General features: G+C 37.8%; 2 protein-coding genes across 4 annotated transcripts in view; both read right to left on the bottom strand.

Annotated features, from left to right (window-relative positions):
- Positions 1-634: 634 nt before the first annotated feature.
- Positions 635-5,321, bottom strand: LOC117295023 (phospholipase A2 AP-PLA2-I-like). Of its 3 annotated transcripts, none has more exons than XM_033777585.1 (4): positions 4,923-5,321; positions 3,056-3,191; positions 2,300-2,430; positions 635-1,485 (listed from the first exon to the last, which is right to left on the bottom strand). In XM_033777585.1, exons 2-4 carry the CDS (start codon positions 3,166-3,168, stop codon positions 1,334-1,336), a joined length of 396 nt encoding a protein of 131 aa, XP_033633476.1. In that variant the 5' UTR covers positions 3,169-3,191; positions 4,923-5,321; the 3' UTR covers positions 635-1,333. The 3 variants fall into 3 exon arrangements, with proteins under 3 accessions (XP_033633476.1, XP_033633477.1, XP_033633475.1); XM_033777586.1 differs by having other exon boundaries at positions 4,927-4,949; XM_033777584.1 differs by lacking the exon at positions 4,923-5,321 and adding an exon at positions 4,012-4,163.
- Positions 5,322-8,721: 3,400 nt separating this feature from the next.
- LOC117294398 (RRP12-like protein) overlaps positions 8,722-11,915 on the bottom strand; it is a 52,536-nt gene continuing 49,342 nt past the window's right edge. Inside the window, exons 24-27 of the mRNA XM_033776777.1 lie at positions 11,214-11,286; positions 10,523-10,602; positions 9,823-9,905; positions 8,722-9,230 (exon numbers count right to left, since the gene is read on the bottom strand). Coding sequence (XP_033632668.1) covers positions 9,137-9,230; positions 9,823-9,905; positions 10,523-10,602; positions 11,214-11,286 — 330 coding nt within the window. The 3' untranslated portion in view covers positions 8,722-9,136. The remainder of the gene's footprint in view (positions 9,231-9,822; positions 9,906-10,522; positions 10,603-11,213; positions 11,287-11,915) is intronic.

Below are 11,915 nucleotides of genomic sequence, written 5' to 3'. Positions count from 1 at the left end.
TAAGTTCAGCATTTTTGTTTAATTAAGGCCAAAAAGTGAAAAAATTGCAAGGGGTAAGTTCAGCATTTTTCTAAAATTTAGGCCAAAAAGTGAAAAAAATCACAAGGGGTAAGTTCAGCAGTTTAATCAAATTAGGCCAAAAAATAAAAAAGAAACACAAGGGGGTAAGTCCAGCATTTAGGCCAAAAAGAGACAAAATCACAAGGGGTAAGTTCAGAATTTTTTCCACATTTAGGCCAAAAAGAGAAAAAATCACAAGGGGTAAGTCCAGCAGTTTTGTCAAATTTGTGTCAAAAATGAAAAAATTGCAAGGGGTAAGTTCACAATTTTTCTCAAATTTAGGCCAAAAAGTGAACAAAATCACAAGGGGTAAGTTCAGAATTTTTTCCACATTTAGGCCAAAAAGAGAAAAAAATGCAAGGGGTAAGTTCAGCATTTTTGTTTAATTAAGGCCAAAAAGTGAAAAAATTGCAAGGGGTAAGTTCAGCATTTTTCTCAAATTTAGGCCAAAAAGTTAACAAAATCACAAGGGGTAAGTTCAGAATTTTTTCCACATTTAGGCCAAAAAGAGAAAAAATCACAAGGGGTAAGTCCAGCAGTTTTGTCAAATTTATTGTCTGGTTTATTGCTCGGATACAAGAGTTGGAATAAGCATTTTTTACCTTTATCAACACAAGAGGGCAGAAATGATTAAGCATCTTACCTGTGACACATTTAGCCCTGTGTGGCTTGGACCTGACCCAGGGACCAATTTCATAAAGCTGCTTAAGCAGAAATGAGCAGTCAGAAAATAGTACATGTGACATGGAAGGTTTGCTGCTAAGCTTATTCTAGTATTAAGCATAATTTTGTGGCGCTTGGCTGCTCTATAAAACTGGGCCCAGGTTGCACATCATATGTCAATCAACAAGATAGAGTGAATACTTGAGAACAAGAGATAAAAACAAAAACTACGCAAACATTCTTTAACCAAACCGATCTCAATGCCTTAATGTTTCCTAGTGCCAAGGGGGGTCAGGTTGGTGTAGTGGTGTCTTGCCTTGCCTTCCATCTCAAGGACCCTGGTTCGAATCACACTGGGGGCACTATATGTGGATTGGGTTTTCAGTCCATACCTGATTGTGTGGGTTTTCCTTGGAAAAAAGACATTAGTTCTTTTCGGAAATTTTGTCACATTTCGAGATGCAATGAGTTTAAACAACAAATGAACTAATAGAACTAAATTATTGAGGAAATTATGGACCACTATGAGTTCATTACTTTACGGGAAATGCATATTTGTTTTAAGCTCTCCCAATAAAATACTTTCGTAAGAGGCAGCAGACAACTAGACTTAGAAGCAGAACAACTGTGGAAAATTCTTGTACTTTTGGCTGAAGGTGTCACGGTTTGTTGCAAAGCAGTTGGAGCCGGTGCTGTCGCATCCACACATGAAGGCCTTGCATTGTGCTTTCTTATCAGATGCTGGGTACTGGTCCTCTGTACCTATAAACCAACCATACAAAGCCAGGTGGTCAGTGAAGTTTAACACCATTCATAAATACCCCAGACAGTTTCGCTTTTGGTGGAAAGGGTGTCACTTGGGGATGTTTAAACGGTTGATAGCTGGAGCTGTTTATAACTGGTCGTTTACGGATAGCATTTGTGGGGGTTTGACCATGGATGCGAGGATGCATAACTGCGAGTGCAAATGCTATCCGAGAACCGTCTCTTAAAAATGCACCACATGTAACAGAACTCAAGAATGTCCGAAAACAGATAACTTTTTCCTAAAGAGTTTCCTACTTTATTACACCTTTTGACCAAAATGGCATTTATGAAAAACCTTTAAAAAACTTTAAAAACCTAGCCAGGTCGTGGCCTTGAGTAGAGGCCCTCACCTTCGGCTCGGGTCTTTATCGCATGGCCACGACCCTGCCGGTTTTAAACGGTCGTTTAAGTACTCGTCCTCATTGGTTCTTCAGGCCTGGAATGTCATCTTGGACAGGGCAAGGCCATTTTTATTTTGCAAAGGGCACTTCCATTGGGGAAATCTTAAAGTCAATGGAAAACCTTTAGAGGGGCACCAGGGCCAAGACCTGGGGTGGATTTCACAAGGAGATAAGACTATTCTTATACAGTATAAAACAAGTTATTGTATAGCTTTAGGACTAGCCTTAAGTTTTTAATACCTAGTTAGGACTAGTGTTAGGACCAGTCCTAAGTTCCTTGTGAAATTGACCCCAGGGGTAAAGGAGGCCAAGGCCTCCGTTGCCTGCGTGTGATTTCAGGACTGGGTTCTAAAGGATGATGTACTCACTGCATGTGACTGAACAGGTACCATCAGCAGCCTTAGTCTCTTGATAATCATAGGTGATCAAGTATCTATCTGACATACTGCACCCGTTGTTCATAGCCTCTCTGTAGCAAGCGTCGTGATAACCACAGCATCTGAATGAATTACAAATTAAACCATTATATATATCAGGGATCAAAACAATAGCAAACTTTATAATGCGCACATATCCATCGATAGAGTGCCCCAGGCACCTACAATAGTACAGTACAAACTCACATTAAATTATACATGGAAATAATTATCATATTACAATGAGGGCGAAAAGGATGTGATAGGCTGTTGAAAAAAACCTAAACTGTGAACGAAAGAGTGAAAGCTTTAGAGGGCAAAAGCTTACAAAAACTAGTGCTAAGCCTACTAACATAAATTTATCTTTGGCTTAAAAAGCCCTCCTCTGCAATCATGAAGAGTCGTTGAAAAACAATTGTGAGAAACGGCTCCCTCTGAGGTAAAATAGCTTTTGGAGTAAGAGGTTATTTTTCACTCAAATAGCAAAAGACTTCAGCTGAAGTCTCTTATTATGTGTCTGAAAACACACAAATTTGTGCAACAAGGGTGTTTTTTCTCTCATTATTCTCTCGGAACTTCGATGACAAATTGAGTCAAAATTAATGCCTTGAGAATACTGGTCTTTGACAATTTCCAAACATGTCCGCCTTTAATGTCAAGATATTTCAACACCTTTTTTAAACAACTAAATTGTAGCTTGAAACTTACTTGTCCGTTGCATCCCTTGGATCACCTTTCCCGCCGAATCCACAGTGGCAACCATAACCCATATAATCAGACATTGCATCCGAGAAGCTGAGACCAACGGTGCACATGGTCATTTCATTGAATTGCGGTAAACTTGCTGCAAGTCAAAATGAAAATAAGAGGTATTTTATTTTGCTAAAAAAAATTGTTTGGCTGGTACCCTTGTTCTGGTAAGCATAATTTTGTTGTGCTTAGCAGCTGGGCCCAATTTCATAAAGCTGCTTATTGGTTAGCAATTTCTTGCTTAACAGAGCAAAAATAATTGCTTAAGCCTAAACCTATTTCACGAGCGGTTGCTAGTTTTAGTACGTAAACAAACTGCGCACCCAACATTTTAGATCTTTTGCTTGAGCAAAAAAGAAGAAGGTACTGACAAAATGGCGGGCGAAATAAATGGAGAGTGGAGATAAAACAAATCACCTTCTCCATCTGTTACGTATTATTTGTATTGGTTCAAAGCGCCCCTTGAAAAGTTTACACACTAACCTCAGACTAAACAAGAAGAAGATGCATACGTACAACATTTCTGAAACATTTAAGACACTCGTTCACTTTGCTGCACCAACTGTACACACACACAAGTAAATTACACACCGCTGCGCCGCCACACAAAATACGCATTGCAATGATGTTGCACTATGCGCTGTGCTTAAACAGGGTGCTTAAGTAAATAATAGAGGCTTTAAGAACCCATTTTGCTTGCTTACCGCTTTAAGCAAAAAACCTTGATCAAGCAATTACTATGAAATGAAAAATTTGCTAGACACGTCCGTTAAGCACAAAATCGACTGTTAAGCAGCTCTATGAGGTTAGGCCCTGTTTGTGCTTAAGCAGCTCTTTGAAATTGGGTCCAGGACCATGACATCACCATGTCTCAGCATGCGACCCCTCCTAGCCCCCTACCCACTAAAGCCTACCTGAGCCAGCTGCGACAAGTGTGAGGAGTAACAACAACTTCATGTTGAAGAAAGATGTCCCTGATTCAATTATACAGAGAATTACAAGGCGTACCGGTGTCAGACTGATGCCCTGAGAGAAGTGGTACTAAGTATGGTGCGTGTCGTGTTATTTATACAACTGCTTATGACGTAGTTCAGCAAATCAGTTATGACAAAACAAAAGATAACAATTTTTGAGCGAAAAACAAAACAAAACAAAAAAACAGAAAAATATACAGTAAGTTTGAGTAAACATGTATCAGCGATTATACAGATTGACCACTGGAATAAGTTTGACATAATATTCAGATAACGGCTGAAATGTTGATACCAATAAGTGACTGTAATTGACAGAAATTATTTGGCCGAGGTCTTTAAAAGCTGAAAAGCTGCAACAGTACAAAATATCTTCCATTAAACAAAGATCATTGATTTTTTTCATAAAGACCTACATATTATATTTAAATAATATAAAACGTAAAAATCAATCTTAAACCTTAATAAAACTTCTCACCCCCCCCAAAAAAAACCCCCTCGAAAAAAAAAATCTTTGCTTAGATTGACACTTCATTCTAAAAACTGCAGAGTTAGAATTTATCCTGGGGGGCATATTCTAGGAGCATGAACCTTTTAAGGGTCAGACTGACCTGTAAACTGGTTGAAGAATGGAATTTTGACTCAGATTCTGGGTCAGTTTGACATTATTTGGGGGTTATTTAGTCACAGATTGCAAGTAATTCTGACCCAGAAAGGGGTATAATTATAAGCCACATAGAATCCGGATCAGGGTAAATGTTAACCAAGGATTTTTGTGCCTCTCCTTTGGCCAAAAGGTGTCAACTGAATTACCACCATTTAGGGGGAAGCAGGTTTAAAGGTTCCATACTCACTCACTCTACCGCAGGGGTCCGTCACGCTGATCTCATATGTCCACGGTTAGTAGCTAGGTTCCAGAGTTAGTCAACCTTACTTGGTATACCCAGTTCCTCGATCCAAGATGTCCTCGGGCTGCCTCTAGTTCTTGAGCAACCAGATGCCAGTGGGATTCTGCCTCTGCACTTTAGGGCCGTGTTTAGTGCCTTCTTTCCCGGGGTGTTGTCGTCAAGGCGGGCAATGTGGCTGCAAAGAGCCTCTCTGCGGTTATGAACTAGGAAGTTAATGGTGGCAATTTCTGCATCCTTGTTGGAAGGCCTCTAGTCTAGTCAATCTGGAGGAGTGTCCATGTGTCAAAACCGTACAGAAGAACTGGCATGATGCAGGTACACTACAAAAAGGGAACTAAGCAGAACATAGACATATGGCCTGTCGGCGTATTTATGTTTTTTATTCTTAAATCCTTGTGCGTGTATCTTGTGCTATTTTTGTATCTGCCTGTTGTTTCAATAAAGTTTTCTTATGTCTTCTTATGTCTTAACATTGAGTAACAAAAGCTACATGTGTCTCATGTTTTTTTCGAAAACAGGCGCCCGTATTACAACAAAAATATTAATTAATGATGTCTTCCATCATGAAAACTATAAAAAAAAAAATTCTCATAATAAAAAATAAAAATAACAAAAAAAAACCTGTACTAGAATGTTTCTGTCTGTTGAAGCTCCTTAGGTTCCTTATTGGTACATGTGAGTGCTATGGATTTAAAAAGTTATCAATATACACCACAATGGAAACTGACTGGTCAATATACACCACAATGGAAACTGACTGGTCAATATACACCACAATGGAAACTGACTGGTCAATATACACCACAATGGAAACTGACTGGTCAATATACACCACAATGGAAACTGACTGGTCAATATACACCACAATGGAAACTGACTGGGTAAATTTTGAAAAGTTCAAAGAACGCGTGTATCTTTTCTGCGGAACACATGTGTGGTGATAACAAACTATTTTCAGCAGGACTGACACTCATTCTAAACAAAGTTTGTGGGATTATTGCAGCTGTAAGAGTACCAGACAGCTGTCTGTCAGGACTATCAGCAAACAACTTACAGTAATTGAATAACACAGGCATTTTACAGCCAAAATTCAAAATGACCGCCAACAAAAAATATAGTACTTTTGTTACACAAGATGTGTTGGCTTTTGACAATAGTAAGATTAAGAATACAACACTGCCATATGAAGTTGGTTCACAAAAACTGCTATGATATGAATAAAACCCAAACAGAAAAAATATTGTCTGCGGAGTGGAACGTGTGCCAACTTCACAGAGTATGACAGATCTTTATTTTTAACTGTACACCAATATCATACCACTGGTTCTTGTCCACTATTAATAAAGCTCATTCCTGAACTTTGGGAAGTACCATTGCTGATTCAATTCCGATGTAAGGCCTACAATGTAACCCTATTAATTTTTTTTGGGACAACCAAGTACACGGTGTCTACGTTAAATCATAAAGAAAACGACATTGCATTACTTTCTTTCTTTGTTACTGAAAAAATTTGAATTTATTGAAATTTGACACTCAGTATTGATTTAAATTTACTTTCATCTGAAAAGAAAAAATACATTCATGCTTGACTACAACTGGGGGTTATTTAGGCCAAACTTATTACAGAAGTTTTAAAGGAACTTTGAGAGAGAAAGACAATTAAAGTCATAATTAGGCGTTGTTCAAGTTAAGAATTATATCTCATATTTATGACTTAGTACAAGTCATAAATTAGAACTCATAAAATATGGCTTAGTACAAGTCCAAATTATGATATAATGAGTTTTATCATGGTTTTAACTGTTCTCAATAACCCTTTAATGCACACGCAACTTAAAGAGTTAGAAAAATAGAAATAATAATAATAATAACAATAATAATAATAATAATAATAATAATAATAATAATAATAATAATAATAATAATAAAGTGCTAATTTGAATAACTAAAGCTCGGACCAATTTGAAGGGACTCAAAAACAAGTAATTAACTCAGACTTTATTCAAAACGAGCTCATGGCTTATTTGGACACAGCTTTTGGCTGTAGGTGAAAACAATAATTGTTGACACTGTTAGGTAAAACAGGAGTTAGTGTTTATTGCTACAAAAACAGCAAAAAAAAACAATACTGGCAGCATGAGGTCAATTAGATAAATGGACAGTTATCAATAAAATAACCGTGAAAAACAAAGATTAGAATGAGATAAAACATTGCCATGAAGTGCATTCTGTGGTGATCAACAGTGTCTTTGTACGAGCACTGGATACGTTTTATTTATTGTCAAAGACCATTGCCCAATATTATATCACAAAGCTGCTTAAGAAAAAAATGTGCTTAACGATTGTTTGCTAAGCAAAACTGAGCAGGATACGAGTCACATATTGCACATGTGACGTAGCAAATTAGCTGGTAACTTTGTTCAGCTTAACCTTATTCTGGTACACATAATTTTGTTTCGCTTAGCAACATTTCGTGCTTAAAGGATTTGGGTACTTTTTCAAAATGTCCATAGATTTACATTAAACTTACAGGGTTTGACGATAATGATAGTGGAAAGCTTCCTTTCAAATATTACTTACTGAGGTGCTGTGGTTTTTGAGAAATGATTAAAAAAATGTCATGAAAATACGTTTGTAAATTATTAAAATAGTTTTCATGACATTGTTTTACTCATTTCCCAAAAACTACAGCACCTCAGCACATAAAATTTTCAGGGAAGCTTTCTACTATCATTATCTTTAAACTGTGTAAGTTTAGTGTAAATCTGTGGACACTGTGTTTTTTGTCCTACAAAAGTTACATAGACCCTTTAAGCAGCTCTATTTAAATGGGCCCAGTTTCTAACTTGATGTATCCCAACATATGCATAAAATAACAACTATGTAAAAATTTGGGCTCAATCGGTCATCGAAGTTGCAAGAGAAAAATGAAGAAAAAAACCCCACTCTTGTAGCACAAATTTGTGTCCTTTTAGATGCCAAAAAAAGGCTTCAAGCCTGAAGTCTTTCTCAAATTAAAATTTTTGTATTGGAAAAACCTGTTTCTCATAAACTCTGTTACTTCCGAGGGAGCCGTTTCTCACCCTTTTTTTTTATATCAACAGCTCTCCCTTGCTTCTACCAAGTAAGGTTTAATGCTTATATATAAGTCGCTACCAAACACGCCCAGTATCTTTAAATATAAAACTGACAAGACACGTTCTCTTGGTGATATCTCAAAATGGCGCTAAAAGTCAATCTGAAATGCTATGCAGCATCTCTGCTTTGATAAAACATGCAACCGTTGCAACCACCATGTGCATTGACAATAAACCATGTATACACAAAACATCTTCATATAATATAAGATAGTAAATTAATTTAAAAATAGATCAGGACGTTGAGAGAAAAGGTGCTAAGAAATAATAACTAATGATATAAGTGTCATTTTTTTCATGTACATGTGTTAAATGTTAGTTATCAATGGACATGTGAATATTTTAAAGACACAAACCAGAGGGAGTGAAAAGGAACTTAAACGCCATTACGGGAAAGCCCCATCAAAGAATTTCAGTGTTTGGCAACGAAAACTTGGGAAAGTGTACATCCTTTTGAGTAAGTGAGTGTGTTTACATTACGAGCAGTTACATTTGCCTGGGACATTCAGCAGCACTACTGGATTTTGCATGATCCAACGGGAGACTTTGGAACAATAGATGGCAGCAGACTAAAGCCCGGTTTATAATTTCTGCGAATGCAAATGCAAATGTGACGTCACATGGCTGTTTTCTTTTGAAGCTGAGCACAAGTCAACTACTGCAAACTATTTGTTGAAAATTTGTGTCGTCAAAGTCCGTAAGACATTTGTATTTACACAAAGTATGAAACGGGCTTAACCAGGTAAATTTCCATTTTTTACGCAGTTCTGAGAACGATGGATTTACGTGGTAAGTCTGCTGCTACCTAGCATCCCACGAGTCCCCCACTAAATCCACTGTTTGGAATACCAATTACATGCAGATAACCGTTGTAAGTTGCCAGACAAAAATGCGTCTTTTAAGCCTCTTCCTTTAATGGAGCATTCCCAACGTAAACATTTAATGGATAAAAAGCTCAAATTCTAACAATGTGTTAATGAAAGCTTCAGTATTACAATGTCAATGGACTTATCGGAATGCGCCTCATCTTTTCTTGTGACCCTTTTGAGCCTGCTTTGTACCCCTCTTCCCCTTTGGAGCCACTTTCTTCCAAAGGCCTCCAGACTTTGCTTTAATTCTGCAAAAGAGGGAGGAGAAAAATGGGAGAAAAGTAGTAACAAATCAATTTTTGAGAGTTGTTTGAGCACTGTGTTGTGATGTTGAATGTGATGTCTTGCAAAACTTACAATGGATGTGACTGGACAAACTTGTAGCAGTCAGCTAATGCAATCCTATAAATTCCAAGGGAGTCACATATTCAAGCATAATGTTTAGCCTTTGGGAAAAAAAGTAGATTTTGTTGATTGAATACAGAGGGCTTATCTTGAAATGTGGGGGCAATCTTTGGCCAATTAGAGGCATAATTGATGAACGAAACAGAAGATAGAGCCTCAAAACTTGAGCCACAGAATTTGGGACTTTTGGATTGCCAGCATCATCAATGGCGGGTGCGGGGGCGAGGGGTAATTATGTCAAAGATGGAGCATGCCAGCGTGAAGCCTTTTGCATTCTAGATGCTCTGTGGTGCAATCTTGGGCCAGTTAGAGGCACGATTGTAGAACGAAACAGAACACTGATTGTGCTGCTGGATGTGTCATCAAATAAATAACAAGTAAAAAAAAAAAAAAACGTCTGTAATTTCAAATCCGTGACAGTTGAAGAAATCTCACCTTCGATTGAGCTGTTGTCTGTTGAGAGGCAGATAGGCATAAGGATCATCTTTGTTCTTCTTCTTGATGTCACCTTTGGCTTTCTACAAGAGGTTAGAAACACAAAATGGAAAAGACTTGTTGAAATCTACAAGTGCATAGGATTTGAAAACTTTGCTAGAATAACTAAGAGAGGTTTGCGGTAATACCATGTGAGTATCTCATTCGAGTAGTGTTGGTTCTGAAAAGAATCGGTGGTTACCAACCCAACGACAGGTTCTTCCTAAGAACCAACACTACTCGAAACAGATTTTCACATGGTGTTAACGCAAACTTCTCTTAGTTACTTGAGAGTTGTTGTCCCTTGATCTTGTTAACTTAGGGAGCGTCCCAAAAGTCAGGTGCCCTTTTAAGCGAAAAGGAACATTCCCATGGACCGTCAGAATTTTTTGCTAGATGACATCATTTTGCCAAAGTACAGGAGCAATCATAAATAAGTGAATGCGCATGTTAGAATATATTAAAACTTCAAATGGAACATTCCAGCAGTCCAAAAGAGCCGTCCATGAGCACACGCTAGAAACTTGTCCGATCAAGTTAGAACGTTTCTACCATTCCCATTTATGAGACGTTCCATTATAAAATGTCATGATATGGCCAGGATTGTAGTCAGCTGAAGGAATAAAAGCAGTACTAATGAGAATATCTGATTGAAACATACCTTTGCCTTGTACTCCGCTCCAGGCTCTTTTAATGTCCGCTTAGCAACAGCAATCGGTCTGTGGATTCCACTCCCACCAGCTACGTTAGAAAACAAAAACACCATTCGCCAGATCACAGATTTACAAATAATTTACAGGGTTTACAGAAGGTAATGGTGAAAGACTTAACTTGAAATATTATTCCATGAAATGCTTTACTTTTTGACAAAACATTAAAACAATATCAATTCTCAATAGCGAGAATTACGAATTTATTTTAAACACATGTCATGACACGGCGAAACGTGTGGAAACAAGGGTGGGATTTCTCCCGACTCCGATGACCGATTGAGCCTAAATTTTCACAGGTTTGTTAATTTATATATAAGTTGTGGTACACGAGGTGTGAGCCTTGGACAATATTGTCTACCGAAAGTGTCCAATGGCTTTAAAGGCATTGCTCAAGAAGTGTAGCATCAACACTGCATCCTGGGAGGAGCAGGCAGGAGATCGAGCCTCATGGAGGCAACTGTTGCACAGACGCACTGCTAGCTCTGATTCAAATTGTCTAGCTCAGGCAAACACACAAGGCATTCTTCGCTTACACAGTAAGCGCAGAATACAGCGGTAAGCAGAGCCATGAAATTGGGCCCTGGTAGTTTGTGGAAGTTAAATGGCGGAAAAGATGCGGATAAAAAAGGAGCGACTTACCTTGGTATTTGTTGGGTGTCTCGTCTTCATCATCACTGATGCTGAAATCTTCCATCTTTCTTTTCCGATTTGTCTGCAAGAAATAAAAATATAAAAAAAAATTGAAAAAAAGAATGCCTACAAAACTACTTTCTTTTTTATATCCTTAAACCAAAAACAGTTTGTCACATACAGTCAAAATAAAATACAACCAATTAGATGCTAGATTGAGGTTACCATAACAGCAAAACAAATAACAAACAAAGACCAGGTTTTGTTCATTCTTTGCTTACCCCTGTAAAACGTGATTCTATAGGCTAGTTTTGCTGGTTACCTTAATCTGGTAATCATATTTTTTGTGCTTAGGCAGCTATATGAAATTGGGCCCAAGACCCAATTTCATAAAGCTGTTTGGCAGAAAATACTGCCTAGCAAATTTCTTTACTAACGCGTACCCATCGCAACAAGGTCAACTTGTGTTAAGCAAGTTTATGTGCTTACATGGTTTATAAAATTGGGCCCTGGCCCCCATTTCATAAAGCTGTTCAGCAGAAAATACTGTTAGACAAATTTCTTTGCTAAGCAAACATTGAGTGAGGCACCAGTTGCCACAATGTAAACTTAAATGGAACTTTGGCTGGTAACCTGTTGCTGTCAAACAATACTTTTCTGTGCCAAGCAAGTTTTTTTGTGCTTACAGGGTTTATAAAATATGGCCCAGGT

The sequence above is a fragment of the Asterias rubens genome, chromosome 9 (assembly GCF_902459465.1).
Source record: "Asterias rubens chromosome 9, eAstRub1.3, whole genome shotgun sequence".
Lineage (NCBI taxonomy): Eukaryota > Metazoa > Echinodermata > Asteroidea > Forcipulatida > Asteriidae > Asterias > Asterias rubens.
This window is presented reverse-complemented; position numbering and strand designations above follow the sequence as displayed.